Source organism: Sorghum bicolor, chromosome 2, assembly GCF_000003195.3.
Source record: "Sorghum bicolor cultivar BTx623 chromosome 2, Sorghum_bicolor_NCBIv3, whole genome shotgun sequence".
NCBI classification, from domain to species: Eukaryota; Viridiplantae; Streptophyta; class Magnoliopsida; order Poales; family Poaceae; genus Sorghum; species Sorghum bicolor.
In genome coordinates, this window is record NC_012871.2 from 19,732,446 (window position 1) to 19,754,465 (window position 22,020).

The 22,020-nt window shown below is 41.9% G+C and overlaps 1 protein-coding gene across 1 annotated transcript in view; it reads left to right on the forward strand.

Annotated features, from left to right (window-relative positions):
• LOC110432642 overlaps positions 2,688-22,020 on the forward strand; it is a 29,110-nt gene continuing 9,777 nt past the window's right edge. Inside the window, exons 1-7 of the mRNA XM_021453418.1 lie at positions 2,688-2,832; positions 4,958-5,333; positions 5,452-5,520; positions 5,648-5,735; positions 11,449-11,542; positions 13,462-13,573; positions 13,686-13,754. Of these exons, the coding sequence (XP_021309093.1) occupies positions 2,688-2,832; positions 4,958-5,333; positions 5,452-5,520; positions 5,648-5,735; positions 11,449-11,542; positions 13,462-13,573; positions 13,686-13,754 (953 nt within the window). The remainder of the gene's footprint in view (positions 2,833-4,957; positions 5,334-5,451; positions 5,521-5,647; positions 5,736-11,448; positions 11,543-13,461; positions 13,574-13,685; positions 13,755-22,020) is intronic.

The following is a 22,020-nucleotide window of genomic DNA, read 5'->3' on the forward strand; positions in this document are numbered from 1 at the left end:
GTATAGTTTTATCGTAGAATTTCATATTTATTTTAGTACTTCGTGTGTCCACGCTGCTTCACGCTGCTGTGCTAGGAGGAGCCCGTCGGGCTAGGCAAACTGCTTGAGGCTAGCAACTTCTTCGCACCGGTACCAATCCCGACGACGATGCTCCTACACGCTGCATGTGCGTGCGCGCCCAACAAGACGCCGTGGAAGCGCTAACGCGCGAGCTGCGGCGATGCTGCACGAGCTCGAGCAGAACAGACCATATCGAGCAAAACGCACCATCGAGTATGCTGCCGCAACCTCGCGCATCCGCATCGAGCAAAACGGGCCACGACCGCGACCGCGACCGTGACGGACCTCGTGCGACGACGGCCATGGCCGCGGCGGACCTCGTGCCCACGGCAAACTGCACCTCACCGCATCTACATGGAGCAGAACGAGCTGCGACCGCCACGGACCTCTCGCGACGGCGGCCATGGACGCGCGCGGCGGACCTCGCAACCCATGGCCACGGCAGACCTCGCGCGACGGCGGCCATGGTCGCTGCAGAGACCACGCTCGCGACCGCGTCCGACTCCCGCGACCGCAACCGCGGCGGAGCGCGCGGCCAGCGATGAGCGATGGACAAGGGACCGGTGCGGCGCACGACCGCAGGCCGGCACGTCCCTATCTAAGTACGAGTAGGGACTAATGCCTTGTTTAGTTCGTAAAAATTTTTAAGATTTTCTGTCACATTGAATTTTTGATCGCATGCATGGAGTATTAAATATAGATGAAAATAAAAACTAATTCAACAGTTTATCTGTAATTTGTGAGATGAATCTTTTGAGCCTAGTTACTTCGTGATTGGACAATGTTTGTTAAATAAAAACAAAAGTGCTATAGTAGTCAAAAACCACAAATTTTGCAAACTAAACAAGACCTAAAATAATAGATAGATTATAATAATGGTATGGTATGGTGGTATGGTATGCATGGTGGCCTGGTGGGGGGGTCAGCAGACGATCGACCCGATCGACAGCGATGCCGGACGCATGCATTGCATGGGTCTCGCCGCGCGCGCGCTGGCTCGTCTCGTGTCTGTCTGCCACTCCGAAGTCCGAACTGGGACGCACGCACACGTCGCACGAGTCGTCGTTAATGCTTTTGCCCGACCCGGACGCACGTTTGGCGGCCGCCCGGGTGACTGCTGCTGACTGCCGAGCGACGGACGGGACACGTTGGATGCATGCACGGCACGACCCCGGCCGGCGTCTGCGTGCGGCCGGCCCAGCCGATTAGTCCAGTCTCAACGAAAGTTTCAAAGAAGTTTTATTTTCAATTAATGTTGTAACACATCAGTAAATATGCTAAGTTGGCAAGATATTAATAAGGAGAGAGAGGAAACGAGTTTCATCCGGATGAAACCCAGCCGGCACCGATACCCAGACGATGAAATCCCCATTGAGACGATCGAGTTTCATTTCATCACGCTCGATGGGATCTCCTGCGATCTCCGACGCGCGTGATTCTCCGTTCCATCGCTGCCTCCCACCTTTCCCCTTCCTATTTCGCGCCAACTCCCTCAATCCCCAACGCTATAGTTCTTCGGGTGAGCGGCAGATCTCCATCGGCAAGCCGCAGGGGTAGGAGACATCACGAGCCGCCACCGGTGCTCGTGCCTTCCGTGGGTGGCGTAGGGACGTCGGCAAGCGGTAGGGCGAGCCGTCCTTGACAACTGGAGGTCCTTGCGACAGAGCTCCCTATGTACGACGGTGCTCCACAGCCGCCATCTGTGCCACCTCTGGCGATCTTCCCCAACTCTGAGACAGGGCTATGGCGTGGATTTGACAACGGTGCAGGCCATTCCCCAACTCTACGACAGGGCTCTGGTTTGGATTCTACAAATCAGTGGTAAGCTCGTATCTTGGTGGATTTCAATTTGTAGTTGTTGATCTGTGTTGGATAAAGAGAATGTCAGGAATTTCAATTTGTAGCCACAATTTTTTCCTGTAATTGAAAAATAGTTACTACAGACACACTTTAAGAGATGTATGCAGTTAGATTGTTACTTTGCTTTATTATCAGGACTTGTGTTGAATCTTAAATATTTTCTATGATTTGTTTCAGTATTCGTTCTTTAGAATCAGTGTTTCTAAATGATCCTGTAGCACATGTGTCAGTAGTGTTATTCATTTCAGCAACTTGGTACTAGAATATGCTTCACCTGCGATTTAATCAGTTTCATTTGATATAGGGAATTTTTTCGCAAGGTGGATTTGACATGTTGGATCACAATATTTTGGACGATTTCATCGCTGAGGATGACATCCTGGATGAGGTACTGGATCAAGCCATGGGGGTTATGAAGAATAGCATGGAAGCTCTTGAAAAAGAGGCAGACGATCATCGATTGCATCCGCCTAAGTACATCAGAAGGCCTCGTGAGGATTTCAGTCATCGTCTAGTGGATGATTATTTCTCTGACTGTTTATTCATCCAAAATTTTTCGCCGAAGATTTCGTATGGCCAGACCCCTTTTTCTGCGTATTGTTGAGGCTTTAGGCCAATGGTCAGATTACTTTACTCAAAGGGTGGATGCGACTAATCGCCAAGGACTGACTCCATTACAAAAATGCACCGCGGCTATTCGCCAATTGGCTAATGGCAGCGCTGCAGATCATCTCGATGATTATCTGAAGATTGGAGAAACTACGACAATGGAGGCAATGAAGAATTTTGTGCAAGGTATTATATCAGTATTTGGTGAACGATACTTGAGGCGTCCGACTGTGGAGGATACTGAGCGTCTTCTCAAAATTGGTGAGAAACGAGGATTTCCTGGTATGTTTGGCAGCATTGACTGTATGCATTGGCACTGGGAAAGATGCCCAATTGCATGGAAGGGGCAATTTACTCGAGGTGATCAGAAAGTGCCGACTATAATTCTTGAGGCTGTGGCATCACATGATCTCTGGATTTGGCATGGGTTCTTTGGGGTCGCGGGTTCTAACAATGACTTCAACGTTTTGAACCAGTCTACTATATTTATTGAACAGCTAAAGGGACAAGCTCCTAGAGTCCAATACATGGTCAACGGGAATCAACACAACATAGGGTACTATCTTGCTGATGGAATATATCTAGAATGGGCTGTATTTGTGAAGTCAATATCAATGCCCATATCCGAAAAGGATAAGTTATATGCACAGGAACAAGAAGGAGCAAAGAAGGATATTGAACGGGCCTTTGGTGTATTGCGCCGTCGATTTTGCATTTTAAAACAACCAGCTCGTCTATATGACCGGGATCAACTCCACAATGTTGTGCTAGCTTGCATCATACTTCACAATATGATAGTTGAAGATGAAAAGGAAGATGACCTAGAAGAGAATCTTGATTTGAATGAGGCTCCAAGTACAGTGATTGTCGAAGAACCGGAATTTCGTTCTGACCAATATGTTACATTTGAAAGAGTTTTAGAGAAAGATAGTGATATTCGGGATCGTTCGGCGCATCATCGGTTGAAGAAAGATTTGGTGGAACATATTTGGAACAAATTTGGATGTCGTCGAAACATGTGGTAAGCTCACAGGGCTTTTTCATCCCCATCAAGTTCTGTTGTAACCTTTTTTATATTCACTACTCCATCTTCTACCGGACAACAGTAACTTTTTTTTATTCACCACTTCATTTTCAGAAGCTGGAGTGCACGGTGTTTGGGAAATCACCATTGTCAAGATTTGGCTGCTAGTCTGCTACTATCCTTGAATGTCTACGGTGAACTGAGAGGCAGGCTATTAGAATATTTATTTTCAATCAGATGAACATCTATCTGAAATGTTATCGACTTGGCATGTTTAACGTACTTCATTTTTCTAACTGAACGGTAGCTTCGTCGTCCTATGTTTAATATACTTCTTTTGGCATGTGATAGGCTGATAGCACACCAGTGTGAGAATAACGCCAATGCCAAATGGCCACATAATGCACATGACACAGTTGATCATAACACCATACAAAATTAAATGCTACAGATTGCCTATGAAACTGTGCAATGAAACTATGCATTGAGAGAGCTAGTTTTATTTTTTAATCCAAGGTTTTAAAGCTGATGTGGCAGTCTTAGAAACAGTGAAATGAAACTTACCATTGAGACTGACCTATTCTTTTTCTGTCCACGGCCGCCGAAGCAGGCGCCCGTGAATCACCTGTCGCGCGAGGCGACGTTCGACGGCTGGACGCACGGGAGGAACGCGCAAGTGCACGTCGTCCGACCTGGGCCTTGTTTACCAGTCACATCGAATCTTGCGACATGTATTGAGCATTAAATATAGGTAAAAAAGATGATTAATTATATAGTTTACATGTAATTTACAAGATAAATCTTTTGAGCCTAGTTAACATATGATTAAATAATATTTGTCAAATAAACGAAAATATTATTGTTCACATTTTGCAAAATTGTTTTGCAAGTAAACAAGGCCCGATGCTGGTGGACAGGAAATTGAAGGGGCCGAGAGAAGCCCGCCAGAGTGCTGAGCAGCTCCGGGGAGAGAGGAATAGTAGCCCGCAAGGGTCTTGTCTGGGCCGTCTCCTGCTGGCTGTGGCGTTGTGCAGCAGTTCGATGATGCCCGCAGGCCGCAGGCCGCCAGAGTGCCCATCGGGCTTTCTTAGGATATAAAGTTTGGCTCTATATCCACGTAAAATTTATACAGCCAAAAAAATTAAAAGCTCAAGCCACAAAACTGAGGAACATTCTCTCCTACAATTGGGAACGCGTCGGCGGTCGTTGAGCTACTCCACGATAGCAAAATTCTTTTACGCCGTCTGATCTCCACTTTTACGGTGAGATTGGCCTCAGTCTCCTGTTGACAATATTCTCGAAGCCTCGCCACGTTCCTGTACATACTGTACGGTCCTGGGCCAATGGGGTGCTTCCAGCTAGGCTGAACTGCTACTGCAAATAAAAGAAGAGGCTGCTAAAAAGGGGAAGGGGAACGGCCATCATCGAAGCCATCTCCTCTGCCCCCAGTCACCTCCTCCCCTGCTCCGTCTCTGCCTTACTCCCTCCGTCGCCGTACTCCCCGCGCCGAGGTCGCCGTGCTCTGCCCTCCGGCTGTTCTATGGCGTCAGTGTGGGTGCATTCGCCGGTGCCGCGCTGAAACCCTAGCCGTGCAGCTGCGCCGGCACCCTCGCCGTCGGGTGGCCGCCAGCTCGGCCTCGGGGGTTACAGCACCGCGCTTCTCGCTGCTACCTTGCCTTATTTTCGCATCGAACGTTCCCTTCGCCGCATTGTTTGTCCTGCTTCTGACATCGGTCTCGCCGTCTTCCACCGCGTCTACTGTTTACAATTGGCACATTGGGTGAGTTCCTTTCTCTGTGTGTGAGGCTGCCGTACCTATGTTATTCCTCACAGATTTTCACAGGGGCTGTTCTTTTTTTCCTGCTGTCGCTGATTCTGCTTCGCTGGTTGACTTTCAGATTCTCTGCTACTGCCGACGAAACTTGGGTCTCCTGCTACTGCCTACGTATTGTTACTGTGCTGCGAAGGTGGTCCATTTTTTTTCAACTGCTTTTAGATCAACTACGCGGTGTGCCATTCTTGTGGATTCTGAGAAAAAGGAGCACCAAAAGGGGAAGAAGTTTCTTACTATTTTCCTCCCTTATATGTATGCAGTGCTGTTATTGAGTTTGGGTTCTACCAGTTCGGTTTGGTTGCTACTGGTTTTCTGCTGTTTCCACGGTGCCATCCACATCGGTCTCAGGTTAGTTCTTGAGCCTACATGTCCTTTCTTTCATAGCCTTCCTGATTTAGATCTCCATAGACTGTGGCCTGACCATATTGTGTGTTTCTTTTTTGGTTTCCTTTTCTCCTTGTTTTCCAAAAATAGACAAAATAAGAATAAATACGACACATAATCACATAATGCCTTATACCATATATTATGTTTTCAAATCCACAAACATTTTAGGTTCCCACCTGCATACATGTGCCAGGGAATGAAGCGACCAGGCCTACTCCACGACAAAAACGCACATGAATGGCTTTCTCTGTTAGTTATCTCCTTTAAAATCGAACACTACTTCGCTGGATCTTCATCCATATGATAGGGTTCAGCAACTGCTAGATGCTACTACACATTATGCTACTGCTGAGAGTCGTCACAAAAGGAGAAAGCTGCTTAACCAGCACCGTTTGGCATGGAGAGAGGTGCTGGGATTTGATTTAGCGCAGGCAACCTTAGTTATTCCTTTTCTTCCTACTTACTCCTTCGTTCAGACTGTTTTCCTGACTATGGAATGGTTTCGCCCTCCGTATCTAAACGCAGCAAAAGCTGGACCTTCTAATCTGCCAACAAATATTGGTGGTTGTATGTTAGCGTGGTTAATATTGGTGGTTATTTTATCAAGGAAACACTTTGGATCTCCTGGTTCCAGCTGATTTTATTGCAATACTTCATATAGTTTAAGTGCTCTCTGTGAATTTGGTTAAAGCGTGGTGCCTTCTCAGGCCACGGTTCCATGTTTATATAGGCCAGGAATATCCTCTGGCAAAGGAGTTTACATCTTGTACAACAAGTATCTAATCTAGGAGATTACAATAATAGGATTACAACAAGAGGATATCCTAATCGTATACAACACATGAAACCGTATCTATGCCTAACTCATACTCCAACACGCAACCATAGTTGCCATGTACGTATGCTGAACAGATTGGTATTCTAACACCTCCCGTCAATCACAACTTGTCAGCAAGATTGAGATTGTTTCTGAACAGCATAGTTTGCTTCACTGGAAGAGCTTTAGTGAATCCATCGGCAACTTGATCTGTAGTACTAATGAACCGGACATCCAGGCACTTGGAGGCGACCTGTTCTCTCACAAAATGATAGTCGATCTCGATATGCTTTGTTCGGGCATGAAAGACAGGATTTGGTGTTAAGTACTTGGCGCCAATATTGTCACACCAGAGGCGAGCAGCACGGGGATAACAAATTCCTAACTCATCCAGCAACTTGCGAATCCATATGACTTCTGCAGTTGCAGTTGCAAGAGCTTTGTATTCTGCCTCAGTGCTCGACCTGGAGACAGTCGCCTGTTTTCTGGCACACCAAGAGACTAAATTACTCCCAAGGAATACAGCAAAGCCTCCCGTGGATCTCCTATCATCTAGGCATCCTGCCCAATCTGCATCAGCAAAGGCACTCACAAGATTTGAATCAGACTTTCTAATCTTGAGGCCAAGACTAATAGTTCCTTTGACATATCTCAAAATCCTCTTCACTGCCTCCCAATGCTGAGTAGTTGGTGAATAAAGAAACTGACAAGCTTTATTGACAGAGAACGATATGTCAGGCCTTGTTAACGTTAGGTATTGCAAAGCACTCACAATGCTCCTGTATCTTGTAGAATCTTCAGACCCGAGGCTAGATCCACTTTGCAATGAAAGTTTCTCTGTAGTAGGAAGAGGAGTGGCAACCGGCTTACACATTTGCATATTAGTTCTTTGCAGAATCTCATTAGCATATCGTTCCTGATTCATCAACAGCTCACCATTCTTTCTCTGAACCTGAATGCCCAAGAAATAGCTTAGTTCACCGAGATCCTTGATTGCAAATTCCTTGTCAAGATCACGCAGTAGAGCATCCACTGCTGCCTGTGAAGAGCTTGCCACAATTATATCATCAACATACACGAGCATATAAATGACATGGCCTCCTTTCTTATAGAAGAAAAGGGATGTATCTGACTTGGAGGCAACAAAACCAAGACTCTGAAGCTTCTGACATAGACGTGAGTACCAAGCACGGGGTGCCTGTTTTAGGCCATACAAGGCCTTGTCCAGCTTGCAGATGTAATGTGGCTTACTGCTGTCTTCATAACCAGGAGGTTGTCGCATAAAGACTTCTTCTTCTAGATAGCCGTGCAAGAAAGCATTATGCACATCAAGTTGCCTCAAACACCATTTGTTAGACACAACAAGAGACAATATAAGGCGAATAGTAGCTGCTTTCACTACGGGACTAAAGGTCTCTTCATAGTCAATGCCATACCTTTGTTTGAACCCTTTAGCAACTAATCTCGCCTTGTACCTGTCTATCTTCCCATCGGACCGTCTCTTAATCTTGTACACCCATTTGCAATCAACCACATTCTTTCCCTTTTGAGGTGGCACAAGATGCCATGTCTTATTTTTCTGTAATGCCAGAAATTCTGCATCCATGGCCTTTCTCCAATTCGGATCAGCTAGAACAGATTTCAAAGTAGGAGATTCCTCAGGAGTAACAGCAAGATGACCATACCATACGGTGCCATCGGTGTACTGTTTAGGCTTCCGTATCCCGTGTTGAAGACGAGTCTGTGGACGTGGTGGATCGGCAGGCGGTGGAGGCGCCATCGCTGAAGCCACAGGATCAGCTACTAAGGGTCTAGTGTGGCCACCAGCATGTGTACTGCTTGGAGCAGAAGGTCCCGGCGCAGTCATCGAAGAAGATGGCGTTGGCGCGCCTTGTCCTTGTCCCCCAGTAGTTGGAGCTAGGACGGACCGGGACGGGACAGATGGCGAAGGCGGAGAGGTAGGCGCGGTAGACGACACCGGCGTGGACTGCAACGAGGATTCACCTGCAGTCGTAGCAGATGCCGGAGGATCAACCGACAAATCTGTTCCGGGATTGGCGCCTGTTCCTGCCGAAAAAGGAAAACCGCCCACCTGCATAAAATCACGGCCAGTTTGCCGTGGATTAGCACCGTCCGACGCCGAATCGTCAGGAGAATCTGCATGCTCATTACACGGGTTAGTGTGCAGGGAATCATTATCAGCTGAATCAAAAGTATGTTCACCGCCAAAACCAGAAGAAGGATTAAGGAGATCGGTTGGAAGGAGAAGGATTTCTGAGCGGAGACGAGCACCGGCATTAGGGTGTAATTTAGAGAAGGGGTAGACTGTTTCATCAAAGATAACATCCCGAGAGATGTAGACACGACCTTCAGCAACATCAAGACATTTAAAACCCTTGTGCATGGTACTGTATCCCAAGAAGACACACTGTTTAGACCTAAACTGTAACTTCTTTGCGTTGAAAGGACGCAAGTTGGGCCAACAGGCACACCCAAAAGTACGAAGATTCAAATAATCAGGCTTGTGACCGAAGAGTCGTTCAAGGGGAGTTTGATGATGAATAACTTTGCTAGGCAACCGATTGATCAAATATGTAGCAGTTAGAAAAGCCTCATCCCAAAATTTTAAAGGCATAGACGCATGAGCTAGCAAAGATAAGCCTACTTCAACAATATGCCGGTGTTTTCGCTCAGCAGATCCATTCTGTTGATGAGCATGGGGGCAAGAAACATGATGATTGATCCCTATGCGCTGAAAGAAGGTGTTTAGCTTTTGATACTCCCCGCCCCAATCAGTTTGGACAGAGAGAATCTTCCTATCAAACTGGCGCTCAACCATAGATTGGAAATCATGAAATTTTTGAAACACCTCAGATTTATGACGAAGCAAATAAATCCATGTAAACTTGCTAAAATCATCGATAAAACTGACATAATAATTGTGTCTATTGATAGAGGTGGAGGCAGGACCCCATACATCTGAGAAAATAAGTTCAAGAGGACTCGAGGAAACACTAGTAGACACAGGGTAGGGTAATTGATGACTCTTCCCTAACTGACAGGCATCACACACCTGTTCTTTATTTGACTCAGAAACAAAAGGAACATTGTTCTTGCTAAGAACTTGCTGAACTATGGAAGACGACGGGTGACCAAGCCTCCTGTGCCACCTAGACGTAGAAGGTTTGATGGCAGCATGCGTCACTTTATTTGAAGTAGATCTAAACGACTTCAATGGATAGAGTCCTCCTTCGCAGCCCCCTCTAACCAGAGTTTTCCTCGTGACCTGATCCTTAATCAAAAAATGATCCGCATGATATTCAATGAATGCATTGTTATCAGATGTAAGACGATGAACAGAGGCAAGGTTTTTATTTGCTTCAGGAACATAAAGAACGTTTTTGAGAACAAGGTTTCGGTTAGGGGTATGAACAATACTTTGACCAATCTGATTGATTCTCATACCTGCACCGTTTGCCGTGTGCACTTGATCAGTGCCGTGATACTTGTCCCTGGCGGTGAGCTTCTCAAGTTCGCCGGTGATGTGATCCGTGGCGCCGGTGTCGGTGTACCAATTTGTGTCTACACCATAACCGGCGGTTGCCGAAGATGCCTGCCGTTTCTCCTGGGCAGGTCCCTGAAAAGATGCGTCAAAACGCTTGTAACAGCGTAAGACGGTATGACCCTCAAGGCCACACAACTGGCACTCTTCATTGCTCTTCTGGCGAGGACGTCCACCATTGCCATTGTTGCCACGACCACGGCCATTGTTGCGGCCGCGACTACCACCTCCACGTTTGAAGCCACCACGACCACCGCGAGCAGCAGCGTTCACAGAGGAGGAGCTGGAGTTGTCACCACCACCGTTGGAGAAATTAATGCGCTGCTCCCAACTGACAAGTTGGGTGTAGAGGTTGCCGAGGGACACCGGTTCGTCGCGGTTGGAGACGCCGGAGACGACGGGATCAAAATCCCTGTCGAGACCAGCGAGGATGTACGAAGCAATCTCCTCGTCGTCGAGCTTCTTGCCGGCAGCCGCCATATCGTCGGCAAGACCTTTCATCTTGCTGAAGAATTCAGCAATGGTGGAGGAGCCTTTCTGCGCTGTAGCCATATCCATGCGCGTGTTGATGACGCGTCCGCGGGACTGGGATGCCGTCATGTCCAGGATGGCCTTCCAGATCTCGGCGGCTGTGGTGCAAGATGCAATCTGCACCTGCACATCCCTGGAGACGGAGGAGATGAGGTAGTTGAAGATTTGCTGGTCCTTCGCAACCCACTTCAAGTGCTCGGGGTTGATAATGAGTTCATCAGGCGTCTCCTTCGCCTTTGGGATGAACTTCGGCGGTTCTCCCGCCGTTGCTGCGTCGAGGAAGTGAGCGACCTCGGCTCTGCGGATCGCCGAGAGGACTTGCGCCTTCCAAAGCGGGAAGTTATTCTTTCCCAGCTTCTCGGTCACCGGACATCCGATGAAGGTGTACGACGCAGGTGGAACGAAGGATGTTGACATCGGAGAAAATTGCGGAATAGCTACCGGGCTCTGATTACCATGTGAATTTGGTTAAAGCGTGGTGCCTTCTCAGGCCACGGTTCCATGTTTATATAGGCCAGGAATATCCTCTGGCAAAGGAGTTTACATTTTGTACAACAAGTATCTAATCTAGGAGATTACAATAATAGGATTACAACAAGAGGATATCCTAATCGTATACAACACATGAAACCGTATCTATGCCTGACTCATACTCCAACACGCAACCATAGTTGCCATGTACGTATGCTGAACAGATTGGTATTCTAACACTCTCCTCTATTCCTTTTATTTTCTTATCCATCCATCTAATTAAGGTCTGACAGATTTGCAGCTGCCGCCATGGAGTCAAGACTGTTTTGATTAATGGGCTGCTTGGAAATACTGATGTAAATGTTGGTGATCCTCAGTATTGGATTAGTAAGCATATGACTCGATATTATTTCCTCTGTCACACAAGATTAATTAACCAGTGTTTTCTGTAATGCAGTCCATTGACTCATGTGCCCATTAAAATCTTCACCATGCTCATTCCGTGGATTCCAAAATACACAGCCTGTCTATTCAATTTTATTTATTATTTTTTGTACCTTACATATTTTAAAGTACTAAATAAGATAGATATTTCCTTGTGTCTTGAGTTCACCTTAATGTACTTCCACACTTTACAAGCATAATAGGTTTCTGCAGGCCCCAAAACTATATTTTGGTTTATGTCATGTAATAGCATGACCTTGATTTTATTAAGAAAAATTATAATACTATTCGTTAATCTAGAATAGTGATTTTTACTTCTGTTATTTTGGTCCTCGCTTATGGCGGCAACATCTAAACATTTACTACTTTGTTAATTCCGGTAGGTTAAGATTTTCAGACACAAAAATGAAAGAGAATTCAGACAAGGCTAAAGAACTTGGTGCAATGCTTGCTACTGAAGCGGTATGCTTTTTCATTATCTTCTTTTCTTGCTGCTGGCCTTTGATCTCCTCGAGGCCCCCACAAAATTAGGACTGCCATTTTTCATTGGTTTCCTTACCTGATGGACTACACATCCATATGAGCGGGTGTTTATAGCTACGTTCTTGCCTTACAATTCTGAGTTTAGCATATTATACGCAAATCAACCACTAAATCTGATGAGTCTTACTCGAATTAATTGTTGCCATACCTTTTAAGTTCATGCTCAAATTGTCTGTACAATTTTTATAGTAATCTTTTTAGTAATGCATTGAAGGAAGTAATCAAGTTCAAGGTCCCATTTAAAGTCGTCTCTCTCTCTCTCTCTCTCTCTCTCTCTCTCTCTCAGACCATCTTCTCATCCAGCACCTTCTGTCTGCAGGCCATGCCTTCACTGCTTACCCTCTCTGCTCCTGTGCCCAGGACCATGTCGTCCTTGTTGTAGGGAGGTACAGGGCAGCTAGGTGCCTGCTATGTCTAGAGGTGTCCCTTCAATTTTTTTAATTAGCCCTCCATTTTTCCTGTTGATTAAATTGTTGTCTGCAAATCACTGCAAATTTGATATAAACCATTCAAGCTCTACGAAAAAATAACAGGCTCATTTTGATGACTGTGACACCTATCACTTCTCAAAAGTTTGCTCTAGCTCACAGATTCTAAATAGTTGCTGGATTTTAATATTCGAGTCTGTTTTTTATATGTCTCTTACAGCAAAGTGTTAGAAACAAAGAGAATTAGGTGTGTTGCTCCCATTTGTCATTTGATTACCTCACTTCTGTAGCAGTTGTTGATTTTAGTAGCAGCTAAAACACTTCTCCGTCTAATTTATATGATTTTTATGCATCTGAGCTATTACACATGTTTTCGGTTTTTCCTGTAGTGGTTTAGTCCCTTTACACAGAAGTAATTACTTCTTCATCTAAACTGCATTGGAGTGCGTCTTACCCTACTAGGTAACCCCTAATAACTAAATTAACTTTAGTTCCCTATATTGATTCATGTGTCCTTTTTAAGCCACCTAAGACTTGGAACTAAAGTTATCTAGAAAAACTGTACCTGGCCATCGTTTACCTGTCTCTCTGCAAAAGAAGACTTGATATGCAAACTCAGAGACATGCTCCATGTACATGTTCATGTAGCTTTATCCATATTTTTGTGAAGCTTGAACTACATGCCATTTGCGTCATAGTTTGTATTTAAGTTACTTAGCGAGCCCTCTTCTCATGCATGTAGCTGAAGTTGCATCTGTTTGTATTTTGAGGATTGCTCCTGCTCAAGGGGTTGCAATGTTTACAAAATTTTATTCTGGTTTCTTATGATGCAGCTCAGCATTTCTACCATAATTTCATCAACTCTAAATTGCTTCCATGTTTTCCTTTCAGAGTACTTTGTGTTCAGCCTGCTGAATGGTGTTACTTTTAGCAGGTGCCTATCTAATTCTGGTCGTCTTTCTGTTGTTCAGCCCTGTTATTTTGTCGACTGGAAAGCTAAAAGGTAAGCAAAGTCGCTTCATTCCTCCAAACTTTGTATTTCAAATTCCCCTCATGTCACAACTAAACAGACTTACTCCTGCCATGATTTATTAATAACAATGACTACGCACAAGACCGATGGATCCAGTCTTCAACCAAAACCTAGAGCTCAAACGTCTGCTTCAACAAAGAAAACAAAATAGGTAAAAAAATATGGCTCACACCCATATTACTGGAATCTTTTTTTTGCTAGATAAACAAAAAATACATGCGCGCGCGCGCACACACACACACACACACACTCAAATTTATCATTTTAGTGCTCCACTCCATATACATATATTATTTTTGAGCCGTAGTTGTAGTTACTTTCAATCTAATTTGTGTACACTATTTTTGCAACCTCAGATATTTTTAACTCCTAACAATATTGTTTTGTAATACCTCATGAATGTGCCTTGTCAACAATACTCCTAAACCTTCTGTCAATTTAAATGATATAAAATCCCTTGAGCATTTTTAATTCTTTGCTATCGCAGGGTGCGCCACCATCTTAAACATAGGTCATCTTCTTTTGCAAAGTGACAAGCAACACCTACTCATAAACTAATGTTTGTAGAATATTGCCTCTATTATTTCCTCAAGTAGATTTGCTAGAACTTTATGCATCAACCCGCTTCATACTAACCTTGCATAACAACGTTATCACACAGTTGACGGTGTTTTTCTTTGCCTGTCAAACTCTCCCGTCTTAATGCAGTGGCACCTTCTATCATCTATAGTGTATCAAAACTATGTTGTTTTGTACATATTTATCAGCTTCCAATACTTTCTATCCACTTATCTACTTTGTTAATAATCGGCGCGCAGGGCGCGCCATTCCTACTAGTGAAACAATAATAAGAAACGAATCTTAAGGACTAAAACAAACGAAACACTAAAGCCTTGTTTAGTTCACCCAAAAACTAAAAACTTTTCAAAATTCCTCGTCACATCAAATTTTACGGCACATATATGGTCTATTAAATATAGATGAAAATAAAAACTAATTGGACAATTTGCCTATAAATCATGAGATGAATCTTTTGAACCTAATTAGTCCATGATTATAGAATAATTACTAAATAAAAATGAAAGTGCTAACCAAAAACTAAATAAAGCCTAAGCTTGAGAGGTTCTTGTCCGACATATTTTGTTCCTACGTCACCTTATGTCTCAAACAAAGGAGCGAGACTAAGGGTCTATTTAGTTTAGTTGCCAACTACTGAAAAGCTGATGTGAGATGTGAAAAAAAGCTACGTGAGTAATGCGCTGTGAAAAAGATCTAAGTTGCTTAGCCCTTGTTTAATTCACAAAATTTTTTGGGTTCAGCTATTGTAGCACTTTCGTTTGTATTTGACAATTATTAAACAGAGAACTATACTTGGCAGATGTGAAACATTTATCTATTTTTACTAGGTTAATGCCCGTACATTGCTACGGGTTTTAAAATCCACATACTCTATGTTTCTTCATTGTTATTTTATTTTTTTCTGTCTATATTCTTCCTTATTCATTTCTTTTCAGTTTTTGTTTTTCGATTTTATTTTATTTCCTTATTCATTTCTTTTCTTGTTTTAATTTTACCTTTCATTTTTTTCTTTTGGTTTTATTTTTATTGTTCTTCCTTGCTTCTATTTGTTTTCCTTTTTTTTCTTTTCTGATTTTCCATATTTCTTCATTCTTATTTTATATTTTATTTCCTTTTAATCTTCTTTTTATCCTTATTTAAATTATTTATTTATTTTATTTGCTCTACTCAATTTTTATTATTTTTTAATCATGTTTGTTTTATATTTTCTTCTTAGTAATTTTATTTTTTATTTTTATTTTTTATATATATGTGATGTTTATGTAGTATATATTTAATATTCTATGTTGTGTTATGTCATGTTTACGTAGTATATATGTGATGTTCTATGATGTTTCTTATGGTGTTCACTTAGTATACATGTAATCTATAATAGATGTGATGCTCTGTAATATATTTAATGATGTTCTGTGATGTATTTAGTGATGTTAATATTCTATAAATATACTTACGATATTTGAAAAGTAACCCTTTGACATTCTTTGAAATTTTTCTCTATTTTGTGTTTTATTTTTTTCTTTTTGCTTTTTGCTCTAGATTTTATTATTTTTTTATCTATGTCATGTATTTATGTATTTTTATGTATATTGTAATATGAGTTTCATAAACCTAAAACCAAAATACTATTCTTCTAAATCGATAACATTTTTTACAAAGACAAAACATTGTCTGTTAAACCTAGAATATTGTCTCTACTTAATAGAAGAACATATTTTATCTTTATAAGATAAATATTCATTAATAAAATTTTATCTAAATATATCCATGTGTGATCTTGTTTTGAAGGATTTGTTATAAGAAATTTAATGGTGGAATCGGAATTTAAATTATATCTCCGGTTTAGGAGTTATGACTTTTTTAATTTGCTAAAATAATTTTGCATGCATGGGTGAGTGGGGCGTGGGTTGATGGGATAGCGTGTCATCGTGCAGTAAAAAAGACCACCAAAGGATGAGAGTTGTGGCTTCATCATGGATGTGGTAGATGGGTCATCTCCATAATTTTTAGTTGTAGAGATCCGGTTTAGGAGTTATGACTTTTTTAATTTGCTAAAATAATTTTGCATGCATGGGTGAGTGGGGCGTGGGTTGATGGTATAGCGTGTCATCGTACAGTAAAAAGACCACCAAAGGATGGGAGTTGTGGCTTCACTATAGATGTGGTAGATGGGTCATCTCCATAATTAATTTTTAGTTGTAGAGATTCATTTCGAAAAGCAGAAAACTAAAAGCAGAATTTAGGGTGCTTCTAAAATTATACTACATGAAAAACAACTACATATGAAAAACAGCTTCAAGTTTTAATTGTTTCGTTGGCTTTCTGCTTTTTGACAGCAAAGACATTTTTCAGAACCTCAACCAAATAAAGTCTAAAAGTCCCTATCCTCAAACGGGGCATCCAAATTTGGCAGTTTAGTTTTCTCGTTGGTACTATCTCAGTTCACAAATTAAACCTTGAAAAGTCCCAGCTCACAACTATACTTGGCATTTCAACTTTGCACGATTTTTATGTACAATTTTTTAACGGCATGTTTGGTATAACATATAAGCTGATATGTTATACTAAACATTTCCTCCCATAATCCTATTTATACTAAAACAGAAACTGAATCATATCAGCTTACTATTGTGATCGTGTTCTTTCACTGTTTTGTGCAGCTGTTCATAAAAGCGTTTCTTTGTGACAATTCTCCCAAACAACGCCGAAACCTTCTAGAATGTGTTTCTTAATTCCTCCAGATTTGTGAGATTATGCAAGCTCTTTCCAACACATTTATCTTACATGTTTTGAGAGTGAATTTATAAAATTTCGATGTTTGAAGTTAAGATTTGCTTAAATCATGTTCGAAATAATACAATATTCTTTTATGTTCATAGGGCAAACGAGCAGTAGCTCGGTTGGTGGTCGCCCCGTTGTAAGGTCCAAATGGCTAGAAGTGGGGGGAGGGGGTGAATAGCCTATTTAAAATTTTACAAATTTAATTAAGTAAGTGTGTTAGTAAAATAAATGGCGAAACAATTCTAGTACTAGCACAACTAAACTATGCAAGCCACCTACACAAGTCTAGTAAAAAGCTAAACACTAAACCACAACAACAAGACACTAAACTACACAAGCTACACAACTAAGCAAGGTAAGCAACTAAGTAAATAGGCTATTCAAACTATGTGAACTTGCTCGTGGATGTGCCGCATCCGTGGGAGATCGCAATTGGCTATTCTAATGGATTGCTCGTGGATATGTGGCATCCGCTGAGGGTTTGACTTTGGGTTGCCAATTAGCTTGTGATCTATCAAGTGGGTGTATCACCACAACGAGGATTAACTTGCCAGAAAGCAAGTGAGCCTCAGTAAAAAATCTTGTGTCATCTCTTGCCGAGGATTTTCTCTTGTGATTGTGATTGTGAGTGATTGTTTGGATATATCTCTACTCTACAACGTCAGTATAACAATCACTCTCCACTCCTTTACTTACTTATATACCTTGCGAGTTGTTTAGCTTAGTCCTCTTATTTAGGAGTGTTGCTAGCCCTTAGTTGTAGTTTGATGTTGTGACTTAGTGTTTAGCTTTCTTGCTAGACTTGTGTAGGTGGCTTGCATAGCTTAGTTGTACTAGTGCTAGAATAGCGTTGCCATTTGTTTTAATAACCAACTTATCTAGTTGAGATGGTAGAAAATTTAAATAGGCTATTCACCTCCCCTCTAGCCATTTGGACCTTACAACACGTCCGACGGTGTGGCATCAGACGCATGCTAGCATCTAATGCACACAACTTCGAAACCCCCTTCTAGCAGCATTGCTACAGTGTGAGGCGTCAAATGCTCCGATGCACACTCCTATTTGCGCCTTACTGCGCTGACCGCGTCAGACGCGGGCTCAACATCCGACGCTATCGAACCCAACATCCGATGAGTATTTCTCAGCGAGAAACGCTCGCGTGACTTTGCCAAAACTTTCCTCTGATACAATGGAAAATATGCATTCTATTTTCCCAAAAGCGTTGAATCCCGGCAGGAGGAAGAGAGGAACCCAAACCTCCTCTACCCCTCAAACCCAACCTTCTTTGCAAATGTGCCAACAACAAGTGTCCACTACCATTGTGCATGTGTGTTAGCATTTCATAAATAATTTCTTCAAAGAAGTTAAGTTGGCTCTTTACTAGATCCTAATGCATATGCTCAAGAATTGACCTAGTAGCACTTGATTCGAGAGATGGCCGTGATTTCTCCTCTTGATATTTGTTGGTATAAATTAACTGCACTCCTTTAAATAAGATTTAAGTAAGATTATCTGCAAGCGCACAGATGTCGTACCAATGTCATATTTTACCCGAGGGATTTAAAATATCGTATCCATAGGGAAAGTCTATATGTAGGACTTATAACTATAACTTATACTATTGGTGTGAACGATAAACCATAACTAGAATCCTACTCATAACAGGGATAAGTCACTTGATAAAAGATATAAGATAAATAATGATCAGTCATCATAAATAGATAAATATTAGAGCTCTTCTAGTCATAGTAATAGCTAGCCATTGGATAAATTCAGGAAGAAATACTAAGGTAATTCTATAACTACGTCAACGAATAACTCTAATTAGTGCAATTACATCTAGAAATCATTGTTAAGTCAACCCTATATCATAATCACATGTAAAGAGGCATCAACTAATGAGGATCTTAAGACACAACCATTGTTGACACTTCTAACGTCATTACCAAAAATAGAGATAAACTCTATCTCCAGCAACGGTGCAAAAAATGTTTGTTGGTATAAATTAACTGCACTCCTTTAAATAAGATTTAAGTAAGATTATCCGCAAGCGCACAGATATCGTACCAATGCCACATTTTACCCGAGGGTTTTAAATATCGTATCCACAGAGAAGGTATATATATAGGACTTATAACTATAACTTATACTATTGGTGTGAACGATAAACCATAACGAGAATCCTACTCATAACAGGGATAAGTCACTTGATAAAAATATAAGATAAATAATGATCAGTCATCATAACTACATAAATATCAGAGCTTTTCTAGTCATAGTAATAGCTAGCCAATGGATAAACTCAGGAATAAATACTAAGATAATTCTATAACTACGTCAATGAATAACTCTAATTAGTGCAATTACATCTAGAAATCATTGTTAAGTCAACCTTATATCATAATCACATGTAAAGAGGCATCAACTAATGAGGATTTTAAGACGCAACCATCATCTCCTTCACGACCGCGCCAAAGTTGTCCTACGTACGGGGGTGGACTACAGAGGAACCAACATAGCTGCCACCTGCGTGGACTACCACATGACCTGGCAGATCAGGGTACCCTCGTAGATAAAAAAGATATCTAGACACCACGTCTACATATTGTCTACTATCTACCCACCAATTGATTGGGTAAACGCTATACGAGTGATTACATGAATTCAATAAGATCAAACCAACTATCCTAGACATATAATCAAAGTAGACAATGACTATTGCAATTAAGAATATATAAGAGATTAAGAACAATGTTGCCTGAATCATAATATTAAATACAATAAGAGAAAGGTACTAGAGCTATACCAAACTCCGTGCTCCAGACAGACGCCAAGGGCTCTAGATCCCGCTGAAGAACTAGAACTCTTCTACTTCTAATCTAACTAAGCTAAAACTATGAACTAGAGAAGGCTCTGATGAACTAGAGAAGACTCTTGATGAATGGATCTCCAAATGACTTGATGCCTTTAGGGAGGGGGTCTGCCCCTTTATTTATAGCCCGGTGGGATTGACGTGCGCCGCAGGATCAAACGACTTAACTAAGGGCCAAGATGAATCCTCAGAGGCGGTGCAGGAAGCTTTCAGAAGGGGGGCCAAAACCCTAACAGGGGGGCATCGGCCTGCGCCATGGTGAGGCCGGCCGGCCCCACCTGGCAGCCTTTGGCCCTCGGTTTCTTTTGGTGTCTTCCAGAGTCTTCCCACGTTCCGTTCGTGATCTTTTTCTTGGCGGATAAGTTTTGTGTTTATTTTGCACTTGAATCCCTCTTTTCAGCTTTTCTGGTAATAGACCCTAGAAAATACAGAATATGCAAAACTCGTGGAAATTGTCAGTTTAAACCCTAGACTAGTGTGTTTTCATGTTCTCCTTTGGGTTTAAAGTTCTAATAAAAGTTGACGTTATCGACCGTCAACAATTCCTCCAAGCTTACCTTTTGCCAGTCCCTTGGCAAACCAAGCCTAAGCAGTATATGTATTTGGATCAAGAGTTTCTACAATTTTTTTATTCTTTCCAAGTACACATGCTCCCAAACAAAGATTCTCCTCCGGATTAGTCAATAACTGCTCTAATCTTCAAACTTACCTGTTTTACCTTTAACCATGGGGCTTTACAACTCTTGCATGAGTCTTGAGCAATCAGAAGACAGAACAATCAGGTCAAGCACTATGTCTAAAATTCTTTGCAGAACCATTATTCTAGAGTTTTTATAAGTTTTAAGAATAAAACTCAGAGCTTAATTGTATGACACCCTCAAGTCTCTCAATGTATGTGGTATTTATGGTTCTCTCTTGAGGCATTAATGATGTTATGCCTCCTATAGCTAAAGGTATATATATGGTAGAGCTTATAGGAGTGCCAATAACAAGGATATGCATACTTGCAATGCATGTGTTGTAAAGTCAACTAATGGATCCATAGAGAATCGAGGCATACAATCAAACCGAGGTGTGCATGTGTATGGAATATGGTGGATGGGTGTATTTGTGGCTAATTTATATTTCTACTTTTGCTCCTTGATGATAAATATCTCTTTTGATCTTGGAACTTTTCGGGGGAAAACATGGGCTATCTTTATTTTATTTATTTATTTATTTATTTATTTTTATACAGGGAGGCGGGCATCTAGTACCCATTGTTTTAATTACTGGAACACTTGTCCATCTTTTACTCCTCTTTTTTTATATATTTTTGCATAGCCACATGTATCCTTTGAATACAATAAATAATCAGAGATGTAATAATAAAAACTTAGGGCATTTGAGACAGGGGTTATCCTATAGGGTGATTGTATATTTTTGTGTCCTCTGCGAGTGTAGGAGGAGAACATGATTGATGGATATGGAATGGAGATAATTGCAATTGCTCGTAGTGTGGGAATAATGCATATGTGGACCGGAGTGTGTACGTGATCTTGGTTTTAAAAGCATGACAAGACTCTCATAAGGTATACTACAAAGGATGACTGAACTTAATGCAAAGCAAGCAGCATAAATGTGCAAAAGTTTTCCTAACTTGTCACACAAGAGCTAATCATGTAAATTTTAAATTTTCGAAATAAATCTCCAGAACTTAATAATGCTAGGAATAAGATAAATAGCAGCTCAAACTTTCAATGATCATATCAACCAACTGTTGATATTTGGTAACGCAATAAGTAAATAATCCGCAAGCGCACGGATATCGGTGAGCATTTCACCCGAGAGGTTTTCTAGAGTATCACTGGGAGAAAGGGTGCATCTGACTAACCAAATCTATTGCTACTATCCCTTTAGGCTACAAAGAATGTTTCTCGATGTGAGTGATGTATAGAGAAGACTGCAACCGTAGTCTCGTTCTAACCTTGGTAAGGATGATCTACTGTTCTATTGGGGAAGCTTACAGAATCTAGACACCACAAAGGATGTTCGACCCGCACCTATAAACCTACTCGTCCTACTAACGAGATGTGGGCGGCAAAGGTAACTCGGAAATGCCACGTTCCTCGCTACTACCACGGTCCAGCTAGTCAGGGGATATCTATGAGTACCCTAGCCTAAACACCATGTTTACGCTAGCAATGAT